Raw genomic sequence first — 18,505 nt, 5'->3', positions numbered from 1 at the left:
AGGCCACCAATTGTTGTGAATGTAATAATGGCGATCAGAAGCCTCGCTTTTAATGTGAAAAGGCCATTCGTCTGTGATTCGTTTCGCATTAACGTGTCACCTCTGTTGTGCAAAGGCCTTTAGACCTCAGAGGTTTGGCAACTCCTCAACCAAGATGAGATCTCAAACTACTGAACACTTGATTCTCGCTTACCAGTAAAACCAATGCTGGAGACACTAGAGCTGGTGAGAGGCAAAACAGGGCTTACAGTCATTGTAGTCGGTGTGTTACTGGTCACAAGACTGGCTGTACTCAGTGCCTGAAATGAGGGGTAGAAGGAAGACATTAAGTGCTATTTACAGCAGTTGGGTTGAATGAAGGAAAAAGTGGTGCAGCATGGATCTAGCATACCAGAGGTGTGGTGGGAGGAAAGATTGCTTTGATGGGGGTGCTAGCGGTGCAGCCACTGCTGGGTGGGTTGATCCTCTTCTCTTTCTGTCTACGGTTACAGAACCATACTCGAATAACCTCTTTCTCCATGTTGAGCTGGTCCGCAATCATGGTGATCTCCTCAGAGGTAGGTTTTTGGTTCTGCTTGAAAAGGGCAAATACACAAGAAACGCCCTTACGGCAAAAACAGTTCCAAAAGACCCAAGCTTCCAATCCAACATCTGAGGTCGTAACTGTTTAGTGGGGGAATTTAACGTGTGGGAATTAGTTTGGATATTTTAAAACTAAAGAATTTCATGGCCTTCAAATAAGCTCTGATGTGAGATGTCGCTCACCTCCAGAAAGCTCTTTTCTAAGGCCACTCTGATGTTGGTCTCAATGCTGGTCCTTTTCTTGCGTCGACGATTCAGGCCCTCTATGCCCAGCCCAGGTGAGCCAAGAGAATTGGGACTGGACATGGCCTGGTCAGACGTCTGGTTTTCTGCACAAACAGCGCGCACAAAAGCACAAAGAGGGAGTGATATAAGCACCTGCAGCAAACTGCACTGTCCCTTTACTTGGCACAACTTGTATAGTAAAAGGTTTGCTTTATAACAAACCACCATCTGTATGTAGACAGAAAGGAGAGCAGAGACAACCTCCAAAACCAAAGGGGAATGTGACAGAAACCTCCATATCCTTTCTAAAATTCTTAATGTTATGCAATATAATTCTGAGAGAGAGAGATGGTTCAGAGCAGAGAAAATACATACCTGCATCATTGAGCCACTTTTCAAGCAGAGGCTTCAGTTTGCACATGTTTTTAAAGCTCAGATTCAAGGCCTCAAAGCGAGAAATGGTGGTTTGGCTGAAGTCATTTCCATAAAGCTTTCCCATTGCAAGGCCAACATCACCCTGGTACATGCAACACAACATTAAAGAGGTTTAAACAGGTTTTAAACTATGAAAATGTCAGACAGAATTCACTCCCTGCAACTGGATGAACAAAAAGTTTAAGTTGAAGGCAAATTCTTTCAAAAAAATAAGTTGTCACATTGTTCACACATGAACTCTCTGCTATTCCACTATGACCTAAGACATTGAAAATATGTAGGACCGAATGTGACAAAATAAATAACTATATGCAAAAAATGAAAAAAGTGTACTTAAAATTAAATATTTTAATCTGACATAAATGAGTATTCATACATTTACTTATGCATTATTGTATTTGTTTATTTCCACATTTATTTACTCATTTATTTCATTTATTTTTTCCCCTTCAATATTCATATATTTTTCCATTTCTTTGTCCACATGGTAATTAGAAGGTGTGTTTTCTACTTCAGGCATTGCAATCAAGCTCAGAGTGCAGAGTGGAGCTTGGACGCCACAGTAGCCTAGTTTCCATCCATTTTTCGCGCTATTTTGTTATCGACAAAGTGACAATGCGTAAAAAATTTTTTTCCGAAATTTGCCGTCTTTTGCCTGTTTCCATTCAAATGGCCTTTTATTGATAAAAATGGTGTGCGTGATGACCTCATGCCTAAAAAAACACTTTGTCGCATAAGTTTTGGTTTAGCGCAAAAGAAATATGCCCTGAAGGCGTTTCCATTCAGAAATGTGTGTTTACTAATTCGCTTCCCAGATGTCCCTAATTTTTTTTCCTCCGAAGTTTTGGTAAAATGGGGAGAGTATTGAGACAATTCATTGAAATTATCCAGCTAACTGTCATTTTAGTTTCACAAATGAATGCAATCAGAAGATGAGGAATTGCAAACAATAGGGAGCAGTTGCCCTTCTGATAGGAATGTAATATTGGTCCTCAGGTTGCGCCTATTGCAGGTTGTCACCGGTTCCGACCCGAAAGCAAAAAGTCATGGCCCTGTTCAAGCTGGCATCCTGCACCAAGTAGTGGGGAAATTTTCGGTCTTAGTATAAGGACCATCCATCGATGTGTATATGCTGTGTGCACAGCTATTAAAGAAAAACTGATGCTGTGTAATTCCAGGGTTTACATATGATACATTCCTGATATTCAATAGGATATTTTGAACAATCATCTAAAGCATTGCCATCACAGCTGCATTATGTCCAGTATATTTGTCCCACAACTTTTAACGACCAACTGAACTTGATTGTCATCTCAAATTATTTTTAGTGTCAATGCAATTTACATTTTCAGAAGAAGCTCAGCAAATGCAATCCGTGGTAAAGTATTTAAAAGTTTTAAAATGTTCAAAAGCTTGTTTTCTGAAAGCGAACTCCACATTGGACAAATAGTTCTGAAGTGTAGAAAATGTCATTCAGCTGACTTTATTAGACTGCAGAACAGGGTAAGGCTAATTTAAGTTTGTGTAAAGAAAAAGGCATATATAGGTCTAAAAATATATATTTTTTTCGTTTGGTAATTTCTTTTTTTTAATTTAATGCATTTTCCGTTTGGGAATTAATTTTATTTAATATAGGGAATTTTGCCAGCATTTTTTCCAAAAGTATAAACAATAATTTAATAAAATTGGGCTTTATGTTAGTGTTCCAAAAAAGCACACTGAAGCTTTTCTTCTAGTATTGTGTATATATTTTTTTATTTAAAACATCTTTGTGCACAGAAATGATTTGTTTTTTGTATTGTGGGCTAATTCCATGACTGCCCTCTATTATTTTGATTGGTGTGAAAAAGCAACTTTAATAAATAAACGGATGGCTACCACGATTACATTAATCACAAACAATGGCCATTCATTTGTTCTCCGTGCACTTGTCAAATGTGCATGTCTTGAAACGAGATATTTGTATTGGCACTCCTGGAAGTGTCATGTTTGCAGTGATCAGATCTTTATGCCGTTCAGATCAGTCCATAATCACATACAATTAATTGGCTTTCAAGGATCCTATCCTTGTCATCATGATTAACACAGACAACGATTGGGGTAAATTCTGTTATGTGACACTACATCTTTGAATTAGTGCCAATTTTCTCGATAAAAAGTGTTTCCTAACCAGTTTTTTGTGACATTTGATGAGTTTATGCGCTTGAGTTAAACGGAAAAATATTATGTCGACACGTGACATTTTAGCGCATTAAAATTAAGCTGATGGAAACGCAATTTAATGCACTAAAACTTTTTTAGCAAAAAAATCCTTGTGGTTAAATCAAATAGGTAACAAGGAATGAATGATCTCTATTGAATGAATGACCAAAATCTCATATCACTGCTTAAGTTATTTCATATTCCAATGAAAATGTCTTCATAAAGAGTTATTTACACTTTTACATCAGGGGAATTAAAACAAACGTTTTGGCCAAATGTTTTCCTCAGTGTGTTAACTCAGTTCTCATTTGATCTTCTTAGAGATGGCCTGTAGGTGTTACCAGGTGTCCATAATTGGCTAAACAGCCAATCGAAAATGTTAATATCAACCCAATTATACAATCAATGACATACCACCAATAGGAGCAATGACACATCAGGCATGAAATGCCGTTCATTAATCAATATTGTCACCTAGAAAAATAATTTCCATAACTTCAATAATTTTAACAACAGAAAATTACAAAAAAGTTGAAAGATCAAAGTCTTCATTTAAACCAACAAGAGACATGGTCTGTAAAGGAACATCCAAAATGCCTCTCGCTGTAGTAATTTTTTGTCATCTCCACCTCAGCGAGACTTCATAACTTTCTCAATCCCAATATATTTCAATTGTTCAGTGTAGTGGTTTTATTCAATTAAATGTCTGTCAGTGGGTGAATTGAAATCCTGTCTACAGCTGGCCAATTTGTGCTCACTAATTCTAAGTTTTTAGAACCCTTGATGTTTTCCCAATGTTCATTTGAGGACATGGGCACTGAAGTAAATCACATTATTTGTGGAGCAAGTTATGCAAGATTTAATCTAATACACTTTTTTTTTGTAGAAATACATTTAAATTCTTTGCATTCAATATTGAAGAACATGTACAATTTCGACATGGAAAACAACCTTTTATATATTTTTCTGTCATCACGCACCACATCTGATCTCACCAACATACTGGCCAAATTGCGAGATCTTTTATAGGTGAACATGGGAGGATATTTAAAAATGTCTTTTAGGAGTAGATCCGAAGCTAGAATTAACCAATATTTATTAACAATGGATTTTATTTTACAACTTTTCTCAGTGTAAGAACATAATTTACAGAAAAAGCTTTTTCTTTTTTTTTTTCTGTGTATTGTTTAATAATTGAGCTCTGTTTAAATTTTTTGCCCTATCAAACGCATACAGAAACAATGCTTGTGGATAACCTCTTTGAAATGCAAAGAATTTACATGTATTTCTACAAAAAAAGTGTATTAGATTAAATCTTACATAACTTGCTCCACAAATAATGTGATTTACTTCAGTGTCCTCAAATGTACGTTGGGAAAACATCAAGGGCACTAAAAATGTGAATTAGTGAGCACAAATCGGCCAGCTGTAGACAAGATATCACTTCACCCATTCCCAGACATTTCATTGAATACAACCACAACATTGAAAAATATTGAAATACTGAAGTTATGGAAATTGTATTTTTCAAGGTGATAATATTGATTAATGAACGGCATTTCATGCCTGATGTGTCATATTGCTCCTATTGGTGGTATGTCATTGATTGTATAATTGGGTTGATTTGGACATTGTCGATTGGATGATTAGCCAATTATGGACACCTGATAACACCTACAGGCCATCTATAAGAAGATCAAATGAGAACTGAGTTAACACACTGAGGAAGGCTTTTGGCCGAAATGTTTGTTTTAATTCCCCTGATGTAAAAGAATAAATAACTCTTACGAAGACAATTTCAGAGTACAGACCTTCCTTTATTTTTGTGATTTAAATTTTGGGCCTTGGCACCTGAACTTTCTGGGGAGTGCGGTGACAACATTTCATTTGATGTACCTAGTATGACCATACCTGTACCAACTCCTTAAGAAATCCCAACCATCCAGGATTCAGCTGAAAATTGACAGTCAATCTGAATAGAAACTGCAACTTTAACAGATCTCTTAACAGATACTTTGACATGGACAAAAAACAGCACATGCATGTGAAATTATGTAGTATTAATATTATTTAATGTAAAAGTGCTGGATGTTAGCAATAAGAGCAAATTCCGTTCACATTCGTGTTTCCTAATTGTGCACCCACAACAAATGCAGCAACTTTACAGCGTGTGATACATTAATTCCCTTGATTGTGATTTGTGTAAATATATTTATGATCTTTCAAACTGCAATCACACATGATGATTTTGACTGGCCCTGAATAGACACAAGCACTTATCAAAATCCAGCACATTTACATTAAATGTATTAATACTTGATCATTTCACAAGTACATGCTGCTTTTTGTCCATGTCAAAGTGTCTTATCAGAACTGTTGAAGTTGCGGCTTCAGATTATTTTAGATAGACAATGAAGATTTTCAGCGTATCCCAGATGGCTAGGATTTCTAAAAGTGTACGTACAAGTATGGTCATCCTAGGTACATACAGTTACAGTGGTATAAGATTTTGGTCATATCTCCCACCTTTAAGTCATTCATGCAATAGAAATCATTTATTTCCTATCTGACTCAATATGTTACTGTGGCCTCCAAGCTTCACTCTGGAGCACTCTTAGCTTGATTACTCAAAGTAGAAAACAAATTTTGTAATTTTTTTTTTTTTTTTAATTTCTTTGCAAATATTAAAAATATATATATTTTTAATATTGTCACATTCCATCCTCCATATGAAAAGTCACTTGCTGGTTTGCACATGATACACATTAATAAAACACAAATCAGATGACTTCAGGAGTTATCAGTTTGTGTACTTAACTGTAACAGTCTCCAAAACCACAAAAAAAAAAAAAAAAAAAAAAATTTTTTTTTGAAATTCTTTATATTACAATTTCTAAATGTAAGAGTATAATAAAGAAAGTTTGTATATGTAGCTATTCACCTGTGTAAAGCCCAGTTTGATACGTCTCTGTTTAAAGGTCTTGGCAAACTGCTCAAGCTCCTCCAGGTCACTGGGCTCCTCCAGGCTGGGTGTGTCAATGTGCTTTGGTGTCGTCTGGCTGTGAGGGAGGGATTGGATGGGGGTCGCTGCTATCGTGCGTGTGGGTGTCGCAGGCTGTAAATGTAGCAATAAATTTTAAGTGATGAAAATGGATAGATGGACAAAGACACTGCCAAACATAATTGTGGAAACCATGAGATCGCACACATCTACTGCAGAGACGTCTATGCACCTAGCGGTTCCCAAAAGATTTTGCTATGAAGACCCAGATTTTACATTGGCCATCAAGTTGTGACCCCACACAGTACAACACTTGTTTCTCACAAAGTAAACAAGTTTTAAACATTAAGTGAACAGTTTTAGGTTTATATATAAAGAACAGGCCCAGCAATAAACTAAAGTATCATGACATAGGCTGAATAGGAAAAGTGTGATTTACCTACAAGAAACATTGGACTAAATGTAGTATTAGTATTAGCAATTTTACCAAGTGGCAGGTGAAGGGGCCCCAAAATGCTTTAGATTTTGATAAGCAGCTCTGAAGTTAACAACAAAAGATTTGAAAAGCGTTTCTCATACTTTTTAAAAGTAAAGCCTATTCATTTTATAATCCTTCCTATAAACTATTAAATGGTTAGTTGCACTTTATTATTTGCATTTAGCATTGTTTTTCCCCTGCTGTCCGCAACCGTATCAGAACAGAGCTGACACACATTTTTGGGTCAAGACTCACCAGTTGAGAACCACTGATAGTGGCAATGTTAGAGTGCTGTTTATCTGCAATGCATCACTAAAAATGTTCACTGTTAGATATGTGAAGGCATTCAACAGCTGCATTTGCATTGCTTCAGATTTGGAAAGTATGTAAATCTGCTCTTTTGAGTATGTCAAACAGATGTTTGTCTACAAATTAGACCCTTAAAATAAAACTCAAATCACTCTAGATCATGCACTCTTCTGCTGACATCTCAGCAACATGCAGGTGCTATCTGGGTTGGCTAAATGAAATGGATCTAGTGCGTTGATGGATTTGTATGCCCTGACCTGTGTGGAAAGTGTGATGCTTGGCTGGGTCTGCAGGAGGTTGGCTTGGCTTTGAGGTAGTTGAGTTAGAAAGTTCTGGGCTTGCAGGAGACCTGTTCAGTGCAAGAGGAACAACAATTCAATCAGATAGATCACATAGAGGATTGGAGAGACCCAAGGAGGATGAGATCACACGAGACTTACTCTGCTGGCCCTGTGGCGTCTGGGAGATGATGAACTGAGCGGGCTGCAGCTGAGTTGCGATGTGGTGGCCCGGCTGGACAAGCACAAACTGCTGCAGGTTAAGGTTCTGCTGCTGTTGCAGCTGCTGTAACTGCTGCTTGGTTTACACAAACACACAAAGCGAGAAGAATGTTAATATGTGGAGACCAGATCTGTGATCTGTAATATACAACCTCTACAATTAAAATAAAATAACTAGTAATTAAAAAATGTGTAATTTCAGCACCTCTAGTGGCAACAAACTGAACTGCAATCTATTTGATAAACCTGACTGGGCTGGACATACAACATGACCACACGGGAACTCGACGTGCTGCAACCGAATGTTCTGCAACCCTGACACTGGCAGCATTGTGCCAAGTTACTAACAAGCTACATCTCTGCATCAATTAAAATGTGTTTTCCTTTTCCTGTGGTACTACTGAGAGCATGTTGCACGAGTAGCCTCAGAGGCACGGTTTCTAGTCATATAGTAACCAGGAAGTAATTGTGTTAAGTTAATCAATGATGAGCGCAATTCAGAGGTTGCATTTTTCCTCTAAGATTAAGATTCCCTCTAAAATTTTACTCCACTGAAGGTTAGGTTTAGGGTGTATTAGGGTGTACATTATTTACAACAAAAAATACAACTCACTTTAGGCGCCACTCTGTGGACATTTCACCTGGAAACTGGTGCTCACGCTTTCCCATATGTTCAAAAACACTTTCAGCTTTGGCCACTGGGGGCAGTGGTTAGAATTTTAGTAAGCACAGACTGATTTCAGCTGAAGAACTTACGACCTATTGTTGCTGAACTCACAGTGAGATAAGTCTGGAACATAACAACATTGGCTAAACCAATGGCATGAGTTTGGAATGAGCAATGGAAGACAAGGAAATGTTTGAAACTTGTTTGAAAGTAGAAATTATTCTTGCAATTCAATTTAGTGCAGTTGGCTAGGTGCACAAGATGGTGCCTGTGAGTTTTCACCATGCGAGTGTGTGCACGCTTTCTTCCGGTCGTATGAGTGCTCATTGAAATGGAGTGAGATCACACGGTGTGACTGCGGTTTATGCAGGGCTTTACTGTTTTGTAAAATTGTAGGTAACGCTTTAAAAATAAGTATACATGAACATTATTTAATGCAATGGCTAATGTGAAATAACAACTAACAATATTTTTACAGCATTTATTTTCAATGAACAGTAATTGACAATAAACAATGGTACCCTTAAATGAAACAATAGCAACAATTACAATAATAATGAATGCTGTCAAAATGTTTGCATTGTTAGTTTATTATACCGAATGCATTACCCAATGCTTACGAATTGAACCTTATTGTAAAGTGTTACCAAAAAATGACTAAAGTTTCACGTGTAATCAGAAGTAATGCGTTAGCAGAAACTGCAACTTAATAAAACGTGTTGGTTGTTGTCCAGCAGAGGATTTCTATGACATTATTTACCCTGCAGTTGCATATTAAACCTACAATTTTATATCTTACCAGATCTGTATCCAAGCCTAGCATTCTTTATTCATGTTCACAGAAACTCAGATGAGCTACTGTTGTTTCTGATGTTTATTTCTATGGTTAACATTTCTTACCTTCAAATTCATAGATGTAACTGCATACTGTAACGTGTTGAATTGTTGTTTATTGTTATATTCTACCTGTTAAGAGAAATTTGTTGTGTTATGCATTTGACTGGGTTGTAATGACTTGCATTGAGAGCTGTTCCTGAATGTTTTGTGTACAGTATGTGTGTGTGGGGACGCCCCACTCAGGGTATGCAAGGGGGAGACTGTGGGCAGAAGGGGTCACCGCTGTTTCAAATGTGGTTTTCTAAACAGTTACAGAGTGTACGGAGTGGCTGTGGCAGACAACAGTCTTAAATAAACATACTGTTAATGATATTGCCTTCATAAGTTTTCCTTGCAACGCTACAATACATTTTAAATCCCTTTTCTGTAAACACCCCATAAAAAAAGCCATTTTCAGTGGTCTCTGGACCGGCGCCTGGCTAAACCGGAAGTGGCTCTGAACACTCAAGCATCAAGCAAGGCGTCTTATGCAACTGGCCCATTGGGGGAAATTATAACAATTATGTATCTTTTGTTTGTTTTTTTGACACTGATTAATGTCTTTATTCCATTGGTAGGGATGTTACCTACCAATGATGAATTTTGTGACATTTATTTGAATAATTTTATAACATTAAAATAATGGCGCTACATTGAAAAAAAAAAAAACGCACCTGAAAATTCCGTACTAGGCATTACACTGAATAAACCACTGGATGATAATTTCTAACTCTGCAAAGTTAAATGTGTTGCAATTTTATTGATTACATTTTTTTTTCTTTTCTTTATAGTAACAATCTAAAGAAGTCTGTTCTAGTGCTGAGATATGGATGCATGAGAACAGGGTCGTGAAGACGTGGCTCTTACAGGTGTGATCTGGATGGGTTGGGAGAGGGGGATCTGGGTGATGGGGGTGGCAGCGGAGGCGGAGATGCTGGCTCCTGTAGTGCTGCTCTGCTGGCCGGCCGAATGTTGCACGGCTGCTGCTAACAGCTGAGCCTGAGCCTGCTGCAATAATAACTGCTGCTGAGCTGGAGTCAGAGTCAACTGGAGAACAGAGGGAATGAGAAACAAAGAGAGACAGGAAGTCATTAAATCTCTAATGACCACATTTAATATCACTAGGCTCACACAGAATCTGTGCCCACAGAAATCTGCAGATTTTCACAAAATGTGCCAAAATCTGCCTTGATCTAACTTGCCTCCTACATGTTAGTTTTTTTATTTATTTTTTTTTATAAATACAGTGTTTCGATACATTAATGCTATTGCATTATAAAAAATAAAACAAATCGGCTACGGGACATCTGCAAAAAAAAAAAAAAATACAAAAATAATAAAACCTCTTCTTTTAACTAACTTTTTTTCAATTACTTTAAACCAGCTGGTCTCAAGGTCATTTTTAGTGGATGTATGAGGTCAATTCCCCTCAAATTCACACAGGTTTCCTAGCAGAGTAAGCACAGGTGTAGTTCATCACATTATGTATGGATATGTTTCACAAAGTATGACAACAAGAAAGTGTCCAAATACTTTGAACATTGCATCTATGGTTATATTATTTGAAGGCTAAAAAAAAAAAAACCTGTCTCTTTATGAAATGTTTTGCTTGAAAAGTGTGTTTGCGCAACTTTATTTATTTTTTATTTTTGGGGGGATTTTCTCCACTTTTCTCCCCAATTTGGCATGCCTAATTCCCAATGCGTAGTGACTCGCCTCAATCCGCGCGGCGGAGGACAAATCTCAGTTGCCTCCGCGTCTGAGACAGTCAATCCGCGCACCTTATCACATGGCTTGTTGAGCGCGTTACCTCGGAGACATAGCATGTGTGGAGGCTCACGCTATTCTCCACGGCAGCCATGCACAACTCTCCAAGTGCCCCACCGAGAGCGAGAGCCACACATTATAGCGACCACGAGAAGGATAACCCAGCGTGACTCTACCCACCCTAGCAACCGGAAGGCTGGGTGGCAGCACTCAGTATGACCTGGATTCGAATTTGCGACTTCAGGTGTGGTAGTCAGCATCTTTACTTGCTGAGCTACCCAGGCCCCCAATGTTTGTGCAACATTTAAAATTAATTTTTAAAAAATAATTAAAATTAATGCCACTTTTGTTATAAATGCAAAGACATTGAATTTTTCAGTGTGACTAAAGTTTCCAAATGTTTTTGGGCAACTGCATTTTGGCTAATTTCAAAATGCTTTCAGCTATACTGTGGGGCACTTTGCCTCGTTAAACAAATTTTACCATATTTAAATCCTTTCCGATGATTTTCTCACACAATAAGCACAGATTCTTTGTGGGCCTAATTATTGCCACTGTAATACAATAAATTAATGCTTTTATGTAATTACCATAGATAGCTTGAGCATGGAAAAAAATAATGCAACACACTATATGGAGGACATTCAAGCTGGCTCTACAGTCCCAGGTTCTAGGGTTGGCCAAAGATATCTGCCTTGCAGACTGAAGTGATGTGTATTTTCATGCTTTGAAAAGTCAGAGCCCACCTAAACGTTATTGTTCAGGATACAAAAATAAACTATTGTTGTTCCAGAGGACCCAAACTGATTGTATGGGATGAAGGAGATGGCAATAACTCCCTGCATCCCACTTCACACTCTATCCACCCTAAACAGTATCTGAAATTACAATTAGTGTTTCCCAAATCATTGTATGTTGAAATGAGCATCCTAAATATGGTCTACTATTTATGATACATTTTCGTAATGTGGATCCGTGCATGCTTTTTTTGGCTAATATTGCCCACAATCCCTTGCTCAACAGAAGAGAAGTTTAACGATTCGCCTCAGAACTATAATTGAGAATGTGGAAAAACTACAAACATGGCAGTGAGAACGACAGTGCTTCATATAAATGTTTTGACAACTTAAACTTCACATAACTTTAATGGTTGAATGCTGTAAAAAGAAAAACTATTTCGTTCTTGTTGGCTTGCATTAACTACACATTACTAAATGCATTATTATGTAAAACATCAGCAGAGCGAAAGACCCGTGGAAAACCTATTTGATTTTAAAACGCTCAAATGCGTATTTGCACAAAAGCACTGTGAAGGGTGCTCGAGACTCACGGTAATGCGGCTGCATGCGTAAACTATCAAATAAACTTTGATGGTCAAATTTTCTTGCGGAGGTATTAAACACAGTTGTTTTAAGCAAATGTAAAAAAAAAAAAAAAAAAAAAAAAAAAAAAAAAAAACATTTGTGCATTAGGCCTTGCAGTGTAAATGTGGCCAAAGAGAACAGCCACCGTCTATTAAGTTTTATGGCATATAAGTGTTTTCCTGTGGTCTCAAAAGTAGTAAAATTTTACAAGTATTGGCATCGACTACTGAAATGTTGTTATCATGATCACCAACGCTGTTGTTTATGAACTGTGTTGGTATTTTCTCTGGTTTAAAATGTTCCAGTTTAGTTGATAAACCAAAACAATTTTAACATAGGACAAACTACAAAAAGTGGGGTCAGAAAGAGAAAAGCTATCCTAAAATCCCAAATTTCCTGCACAAAAACAAACATGTTTTGTCTCATATCTATGGTGATAACAAAGCCTTCTGAGGCTTCAAGCAGAGAAGAGAAGAAAGTGAGTATGCTAATTAACAAAACGGTTATGCAGTACATGTAAATTCTGCATAGATTTGCATATTCTAAACCATCTGTTTCCAAGCAACTGCAGAGCAGCTAATTAGCATATGGGGCCCAATATTTTCCCCTGTAACCACAAGATCGCATGCTGTGCTTTATTCATATGCTTGCCCATCTTTAATCTTTAGAGTTACAACAAATCTCAGACATTATATTTAAATACACATGGCAATCATCCTGTTGCCACACATTAACACACACATCATGAGATCAGGAGGAAAGCCTTAGCAGTCACTTTGAGACACATTAATCACATATGTGTTAGTTTAGTGACTCAGACAGGTGACAACCATGACTGTGGGGACATCTTTAAATTCCTATAGCTCTTTTATACAGTGTTTATGCAAGCATCATGACACATAGACCACAAGTGTGTATGTGAGCCGAGAGAGAAAGATTATACCTGTTGGAGCAAGGCCTGTGCGTGTGCGTTGGTGATTGCACTTGTTGTTTGCACAGTCTGCCTCTGAAAGTCCAGTCCATTTGTTTGGGCACCTGGGAGAAGAAAAGAAGTCAATGCCACAATAGATGAGAGCCACACAAAAAGGTCTTTTAAACTAACTTATTCTGCGCCGTGGCTTTTCTTATTTCAAACTTCATAAAATAACTTCCTGCGATACATCGAGAGACATACTGTCCTTATTCCAGCTCAGTCAAAGCTGCACAAGTGACCCTTCATAACAAATGCGAACTGCAAGTCATTCAAGCACTTATCCAAATGCAAAAGAAAGCCGTGTTGGAAATATCAGGCAGCAAGATCTCAATTAAATCTCCAAAGAACCAACAGCAAATGGTTCCACACCAGGTAACTCACCAGCGTTTTCGTCCCCGCTCTCCATTGCACATTTACTCGTTTCTGATGGATTACTCATTCTAGAATCTGGAACAGACAAAGGAAGATCGGGCTTTCAGTTTCCATTCAAGAGATCAACTTCAAACCAGTCGCTGTACGGTCTCCCTGAACACTCAATGCCTTTTAAAAGTGCAAAGAATTTTGAGATGATTTTTTATTTTTTTTTTTCAAACAGTTTGGCTCAATTAAATGGATCCACTGAACAACAAAGGACAATTATTTCACGTAAGGTGCAATAAAGCAAACAAGCACTAATTCAATTACTAGATAATATAATATCACTATACAGGCTAAAAGATCTTGAACTAGTGTTGCTGACTGCCAACATCACTTACCAGCAGCCACTCCACCTGCCTTTTCAAGCGTCTCCACAAGCATCACAACAAACTTGGTCAAAAGCAAGACGTCAAAAGATGTCCCTTTTGGACTAAATGGTTTTCAGTGAAAATAAACACACAAGCACAACACGTGTGCAGAGCACGGCTAAGCTTGCTTAAACTGTGGTTGCTTCTCTCTCTCTGGTTTGATTTCTCTCTCTCTTTCTCTCTCTCAATCTCTCAGTGCTATGATTGTCATAACAACTAGAGTGTGAAGAAGTTCATTTTCATTCTGTATTAGAGCGGAGGCTGAGCGGCTGACAGAGCCCGTAATGAAGCATAATCAGTATGCAGCTCATTAAAGCCATATGCAAATCTCCCTCACTTCATTAGCTGAGCAACACTTTGAAGTCTTGCAAGCAATTCATTTCACACTGCGTTCTGAGAGTTTTCCCCCTAATTTAAATGTTCATAAATATTTATCATCTCATTTGCATGTTAATTTGATTGCTTTGGAGGGAAAAGGAGGAATAGAAAAAAACTGCACTAGAGTTTCGCTGCTGGTTAAATTAGGTAAAACAGATGAGCTTCATTTCATATCTGAACATAAAGACAAGTTGATTTTTACAAGTCTTACGCATTTTAAGCAGCAGAGGTTGTAAACAGAGCAGTTCGCAAAGTAAATTACTTGACATTCTCCACCATCCTATTCACACAGCCCCCCTGTGGCCTAAACACTTCACGGATCAAATTCCTTGACTTCTGTAGACATATTGTCTGCAAAGAACAAGAAGTCTGCTTTGCATATCCAGATTAACTGTGCACCTCATTAACTGATTTTTTCAGAGCTCAGCCTAATTACAAGACATTTACATATTAGAACAAAGATCTGACAGTGTAAGCATAGAAATGAGCCAATTTAAAAGGAACTTTGCAGAATGTCATTACATGACCAAAAAGACCAGCGGAATAACAGATTTCAACAAAACTGCTAGATATGGCTGCACGATTATGAAGAAAATCATAACTGATGACTATTTCGCTTGATATTGCAATTGTGATTATTCATTTGATTAAAATACTTTTATTCTTTATGTAGTCTATGCATCCAAAACAAGCTGAATTTATCCTTAATTGCTTTATTGCATAAAAAAAACAAGTGTTTTCAAAATGTTTTTACATTATGAATAAACTATAAACAGAAAGTGTGCAACACAACAATAGAATACTAGACTGTCATTTCTGATATGCTAATAAGACTAATTTAAAGAGACAGTAGTGTTTCCCATATATGCATTTTGCAGCGACGCTGCGCCACTGCTGAATTGAGTGCCGCTGTTGGGATTTCATATGGTTCATTTAATATTCTTGACGCAACATAACGCTTGTCAGCCCTAGTCAGCTGTGACCTTTCTACACTGCAAAAGGGACCCCACCACACACACACAAAAATACATGCACTTAGTGACATCACCACATAACACGTTTCAAACTAGCTTCATTTCAAGTGGCCTGCAAGCTCATTTCCGAAACATAGGATGGCAGGGGATCAGAACTTTTCACTGAACAATCAGTTAATTATAATTTATAATTGTATTTATTTATCACACATTATACATTTGCACATATACAGTGAAATTCTTTTTTTCACATATCCCAGCTAAGCTGGGGTCAGAGTGCAGGGTCAGCCATGATACGGCGCCCCTGGAGCAGATAGGGTCAAGGGCCTTGCTCAAGTGCCCAACAGTGGCATCTTGGCAGTACTGGGGCTTGAACCCCTGACCTTCTGATCAGTAACCCAGAGCCTTAACCGCTGAGCCACCACTGCCCCTAACGCAGTGTCATTTTGCTTGCTTCAAAAGCGGAATGAAACAGCGCTACACGGCTCAATCTTGGATAAAGCAGCACGAGGGCAGAGCAGGTGCAGTAATTTGCGGACTGGTCTCAAACGCAAAGACTATTTTAAATGCGCTTGTGAACCAGTGAGATGTGCGGTGGGGATTGTGAAACCCGTTTGAATGCGATACAGAATTGTCTGTTGCAAAACTCTTATGGTTCGGTGATGAAACTAGTTTAAAACAAACAGCCCCCACATTCTAAACGGCACTGACAAAGAAAACAGGAGAAAACATAAATTAGAAGGCTTTTCAATTCTAAAATCACAACACTTACAAAAATGTACCATGGATTTACTGCAGTAACACTATCTGTACTGTATTACCTATGGTAGTTGTGGCAGAAAAAGATTCTAAATGTATTTAGACTACTCTTTTTTCATTACAAAAATGCCATAGTTCTTTATATAGAAACCGCAGTTAGCCTACTAATCATGGTAGTGAGGAGCCATGTGTGGTTTTACCTTGGCCACGAACTATTACAAATAGGGCTGAAAGGATTAGTCAATAAAAAAATGTCGAAAAAAATTTGTGTTGTCTAATAGTCGTTTGATGTTATTCAACGTAACATGAGATCACATTAAACTCTAATGATGACGTGCGAGAACAGCACTGCAGCTTACGCCTGACTGAGGAGAGGAAGATACACAGTCCAGATGCACTATAAACTTTCCAAACAGCTTCAGGTGATGTAGATCGCAAAGTATGAGAGAATTATACAAAAACACCAAATAAGTAAATACAGAAGCACTCTCGTTGTGGAATAAGCAGAACCGGTGCTCTTTAAAGGAAACACCCTGGGGGCCTGGGTAGCTCAGCGAGTATTGACGCTTATAAAAAAAAAAAATTAAAAAAAAAAAGGAAACACCACGGCGTTACATCTTAAATGCAGTTACATTTAATGCGTTTTAGCTTTACTAAAGTTCAATTAATACAGAAGCAGATCATGTAAATAACTACAAACTCCGAAACTGGCATTTCTCTGCGTGGTCATCGCCTCTTCTACGAGCTGCGTGAATGTTCCGATCTAAGGGGGAAGAGACTGAAACTGCACCCGGCTGATGCACACTCGTCCCCCGAACGCACACACTTAATGCAGCTAGATTATAACGGGATGGCTCGCGACTTATTGAATCATAATATATGTCACTGTGCATTTCTTATCGAGAAGAAAATTGGCAATATGCAGCTTTAGTAATAAGAGAGAGTTTGTTTTCTTGTGAGTTAAAGATGGATTGAAGTGAACAGAAAGCTGAGAGAGATGTAGTCTTCGCCCCATTATACACTGCAACAAAATACGTTTTTTATTTATTTATTTTTTTGGCTTGTTTTCCAACATAAATATTTAAAGCTCCTTTATAACAATGTACATTTTCTTTAGCAGCTATACTGCAGAAGAAAAAACTGATCTGAGAATGTTGAATATAATATAAAAAATACAAATATTTTAAAATATCTAAATAGCCTTTTAATAAAAGATGCATTCACCTGAGAAGCAGCATATAAGATGTTTAGATTTGCTTTTAGAGAACAGATCTTGAATATAAGTGTATTTTGTCTTTACTGCACTTGCAGAAGTATAACCAAGTGAAAAAATACACTTATATACAAAATACACTTATATTTAAGATACATTCTCTTAAAGCAAGTCTAAATATCTTATATGTTGCTTCTCAAGTAAATGTATCTTGTTTTAAGGATTTTTAGACCATTTTAAATGGAGAACAAGACAAAAACACTTAGTATAAATAGTATTTTTTTTCCACTGAATTTCTTTACTTAATTGAACTTAATAAAAAGTTTTATTTCTTTAATTCAGTGAATGTCATTTAGAGGTATTTTTAAAAGATGATTTTGTCCTCTTTATTGTTAGTAAGCACATTTAATACAACCTTTTAAGTCGGGCACAAGCTGAATAGTCTGTTAAGAGCTAATGATTAATCGTTGCAATAACTGCCCGAATAATCGAATAATCGTTCTAATAATCATTAGATTAATCGATTATCAAAATAATCATTAGTTGCAGCCCTACTTACAAATATCATTGTTAAAACTATGGATACTATGGAAGAACTATGGTGCATTTTCATAATTATGGACCAAGCTATCAGTTTTCAATCTGTATAAAATCTGTTCTCATGTAACGCTCTCTGATTGCAGGAAAATGTAAGTGGTTTGTTGGCCTTCATAAATTCCAAAAGATTACTTTAGTTTAATCAATACGAGCCTGATGAAAGAAATCTGTCACACAGTCAGAATATTTCAATTTAGCCATATAAAAATTAGGTGTTCATTTTTTCCACTGATGTTAACATCATAAAATTTCTGCATCCCAACCTCAAAATCAATGCTGTATTTATAATCAAATGTGCATTTCAATGCACATAATATGTAATATTATTGGTAATTGCATGGGTGCTACCAAAGCAGGTGCTGGTGCCAGATTTTAAACCGGTCCTTTAAGGGCAAAAATAAACACTGATGTGGTCCAGGC

The 18,505-nt window shown here is 37.3% G+C and overlaps 1 protein-coding gene across 14 annotated transcripts in view; it reads right to left on the bottom strand.

The window, feature by feature from the left end:
- LOC127447219 (POU domain, class 2, transcription factor 1-like) overlaps window positions 1–18,505 on the bottom strand; it is a 38,612-nt gene that overhangs the window by 14,117 nt on the left and 5,990 nt on the right. For 2 of the 14 annotated variants that reach the window (XM_051708898.1, XM_051708897.1), the window contains exons 2-12: window positions 13,761–13,826; window positions 13,350–13,441; window positions 10,143–10,322; window positions 9,300–9,365; window positions 7,673–7,808; window positions 7,490–7,581; window positions 6,386–6,559; window positions 1,183–1,324; window positions 766–911; window positions 392–571; window positions 194–299 (exon numbers count right to left, since the gene is read on the bottom strand). In XM_051708898.1, the coding sequence (XP_051564858.1) occupies window positions 194–299; window positions 392–571; window positions 766–911; window positions 1,183–1,324; window positions 6,386–6,559; window positions 7,490–7,581; window positions 7,673–7,808; window positions 9,300–9,365; window positions 10,143–10,322; window positions 13,350–13,441; window positions 13,761–13,826 (1,380 nt within the window). Of the gene's footprint in view, window positions 1–193; window positions 300–391; window positions 575–765; window positions 922–1,182; window positions 1,325–6,385; window positions 6,560–7,489; window positions 7,582–7,672; window positions 7,809–9,299; window positions 9,366–10,142; window positions 10,323–13,349; window positions 13,442–13,760; window positions 13,827–14,134; window positions 14,290–18,505 lie in introns of those variants that run through there. The other 12 variants (XM_051708904.1, XM_051708895.1, XM_051708896.1 and 9 more) reach the window with 9 other exon arrangements.

The sequence above is a fragment of the Myxocyprinus asiaticus genome, chromosome 10 (genome assembly GCF_019703515.2).
Source record: "Myxocyprinus asiaticus isolate MX2 ecotype Aquarium Trade chromosome 10, UBuf_Myxa_2, whole genome shotgun sequence".
NCBI classification, from domain to species: Eukaryota; Metazoa; Chordata; class Actinopteri; order Cypriniformes; family Catostomidae; genus Myxocyprinus; species Myxocyprinus asiaticus.
Note: the sequence above shows the minus strand (reverse complement) of the source record. Positions and strands in the feature narration are given on the sequence as shown.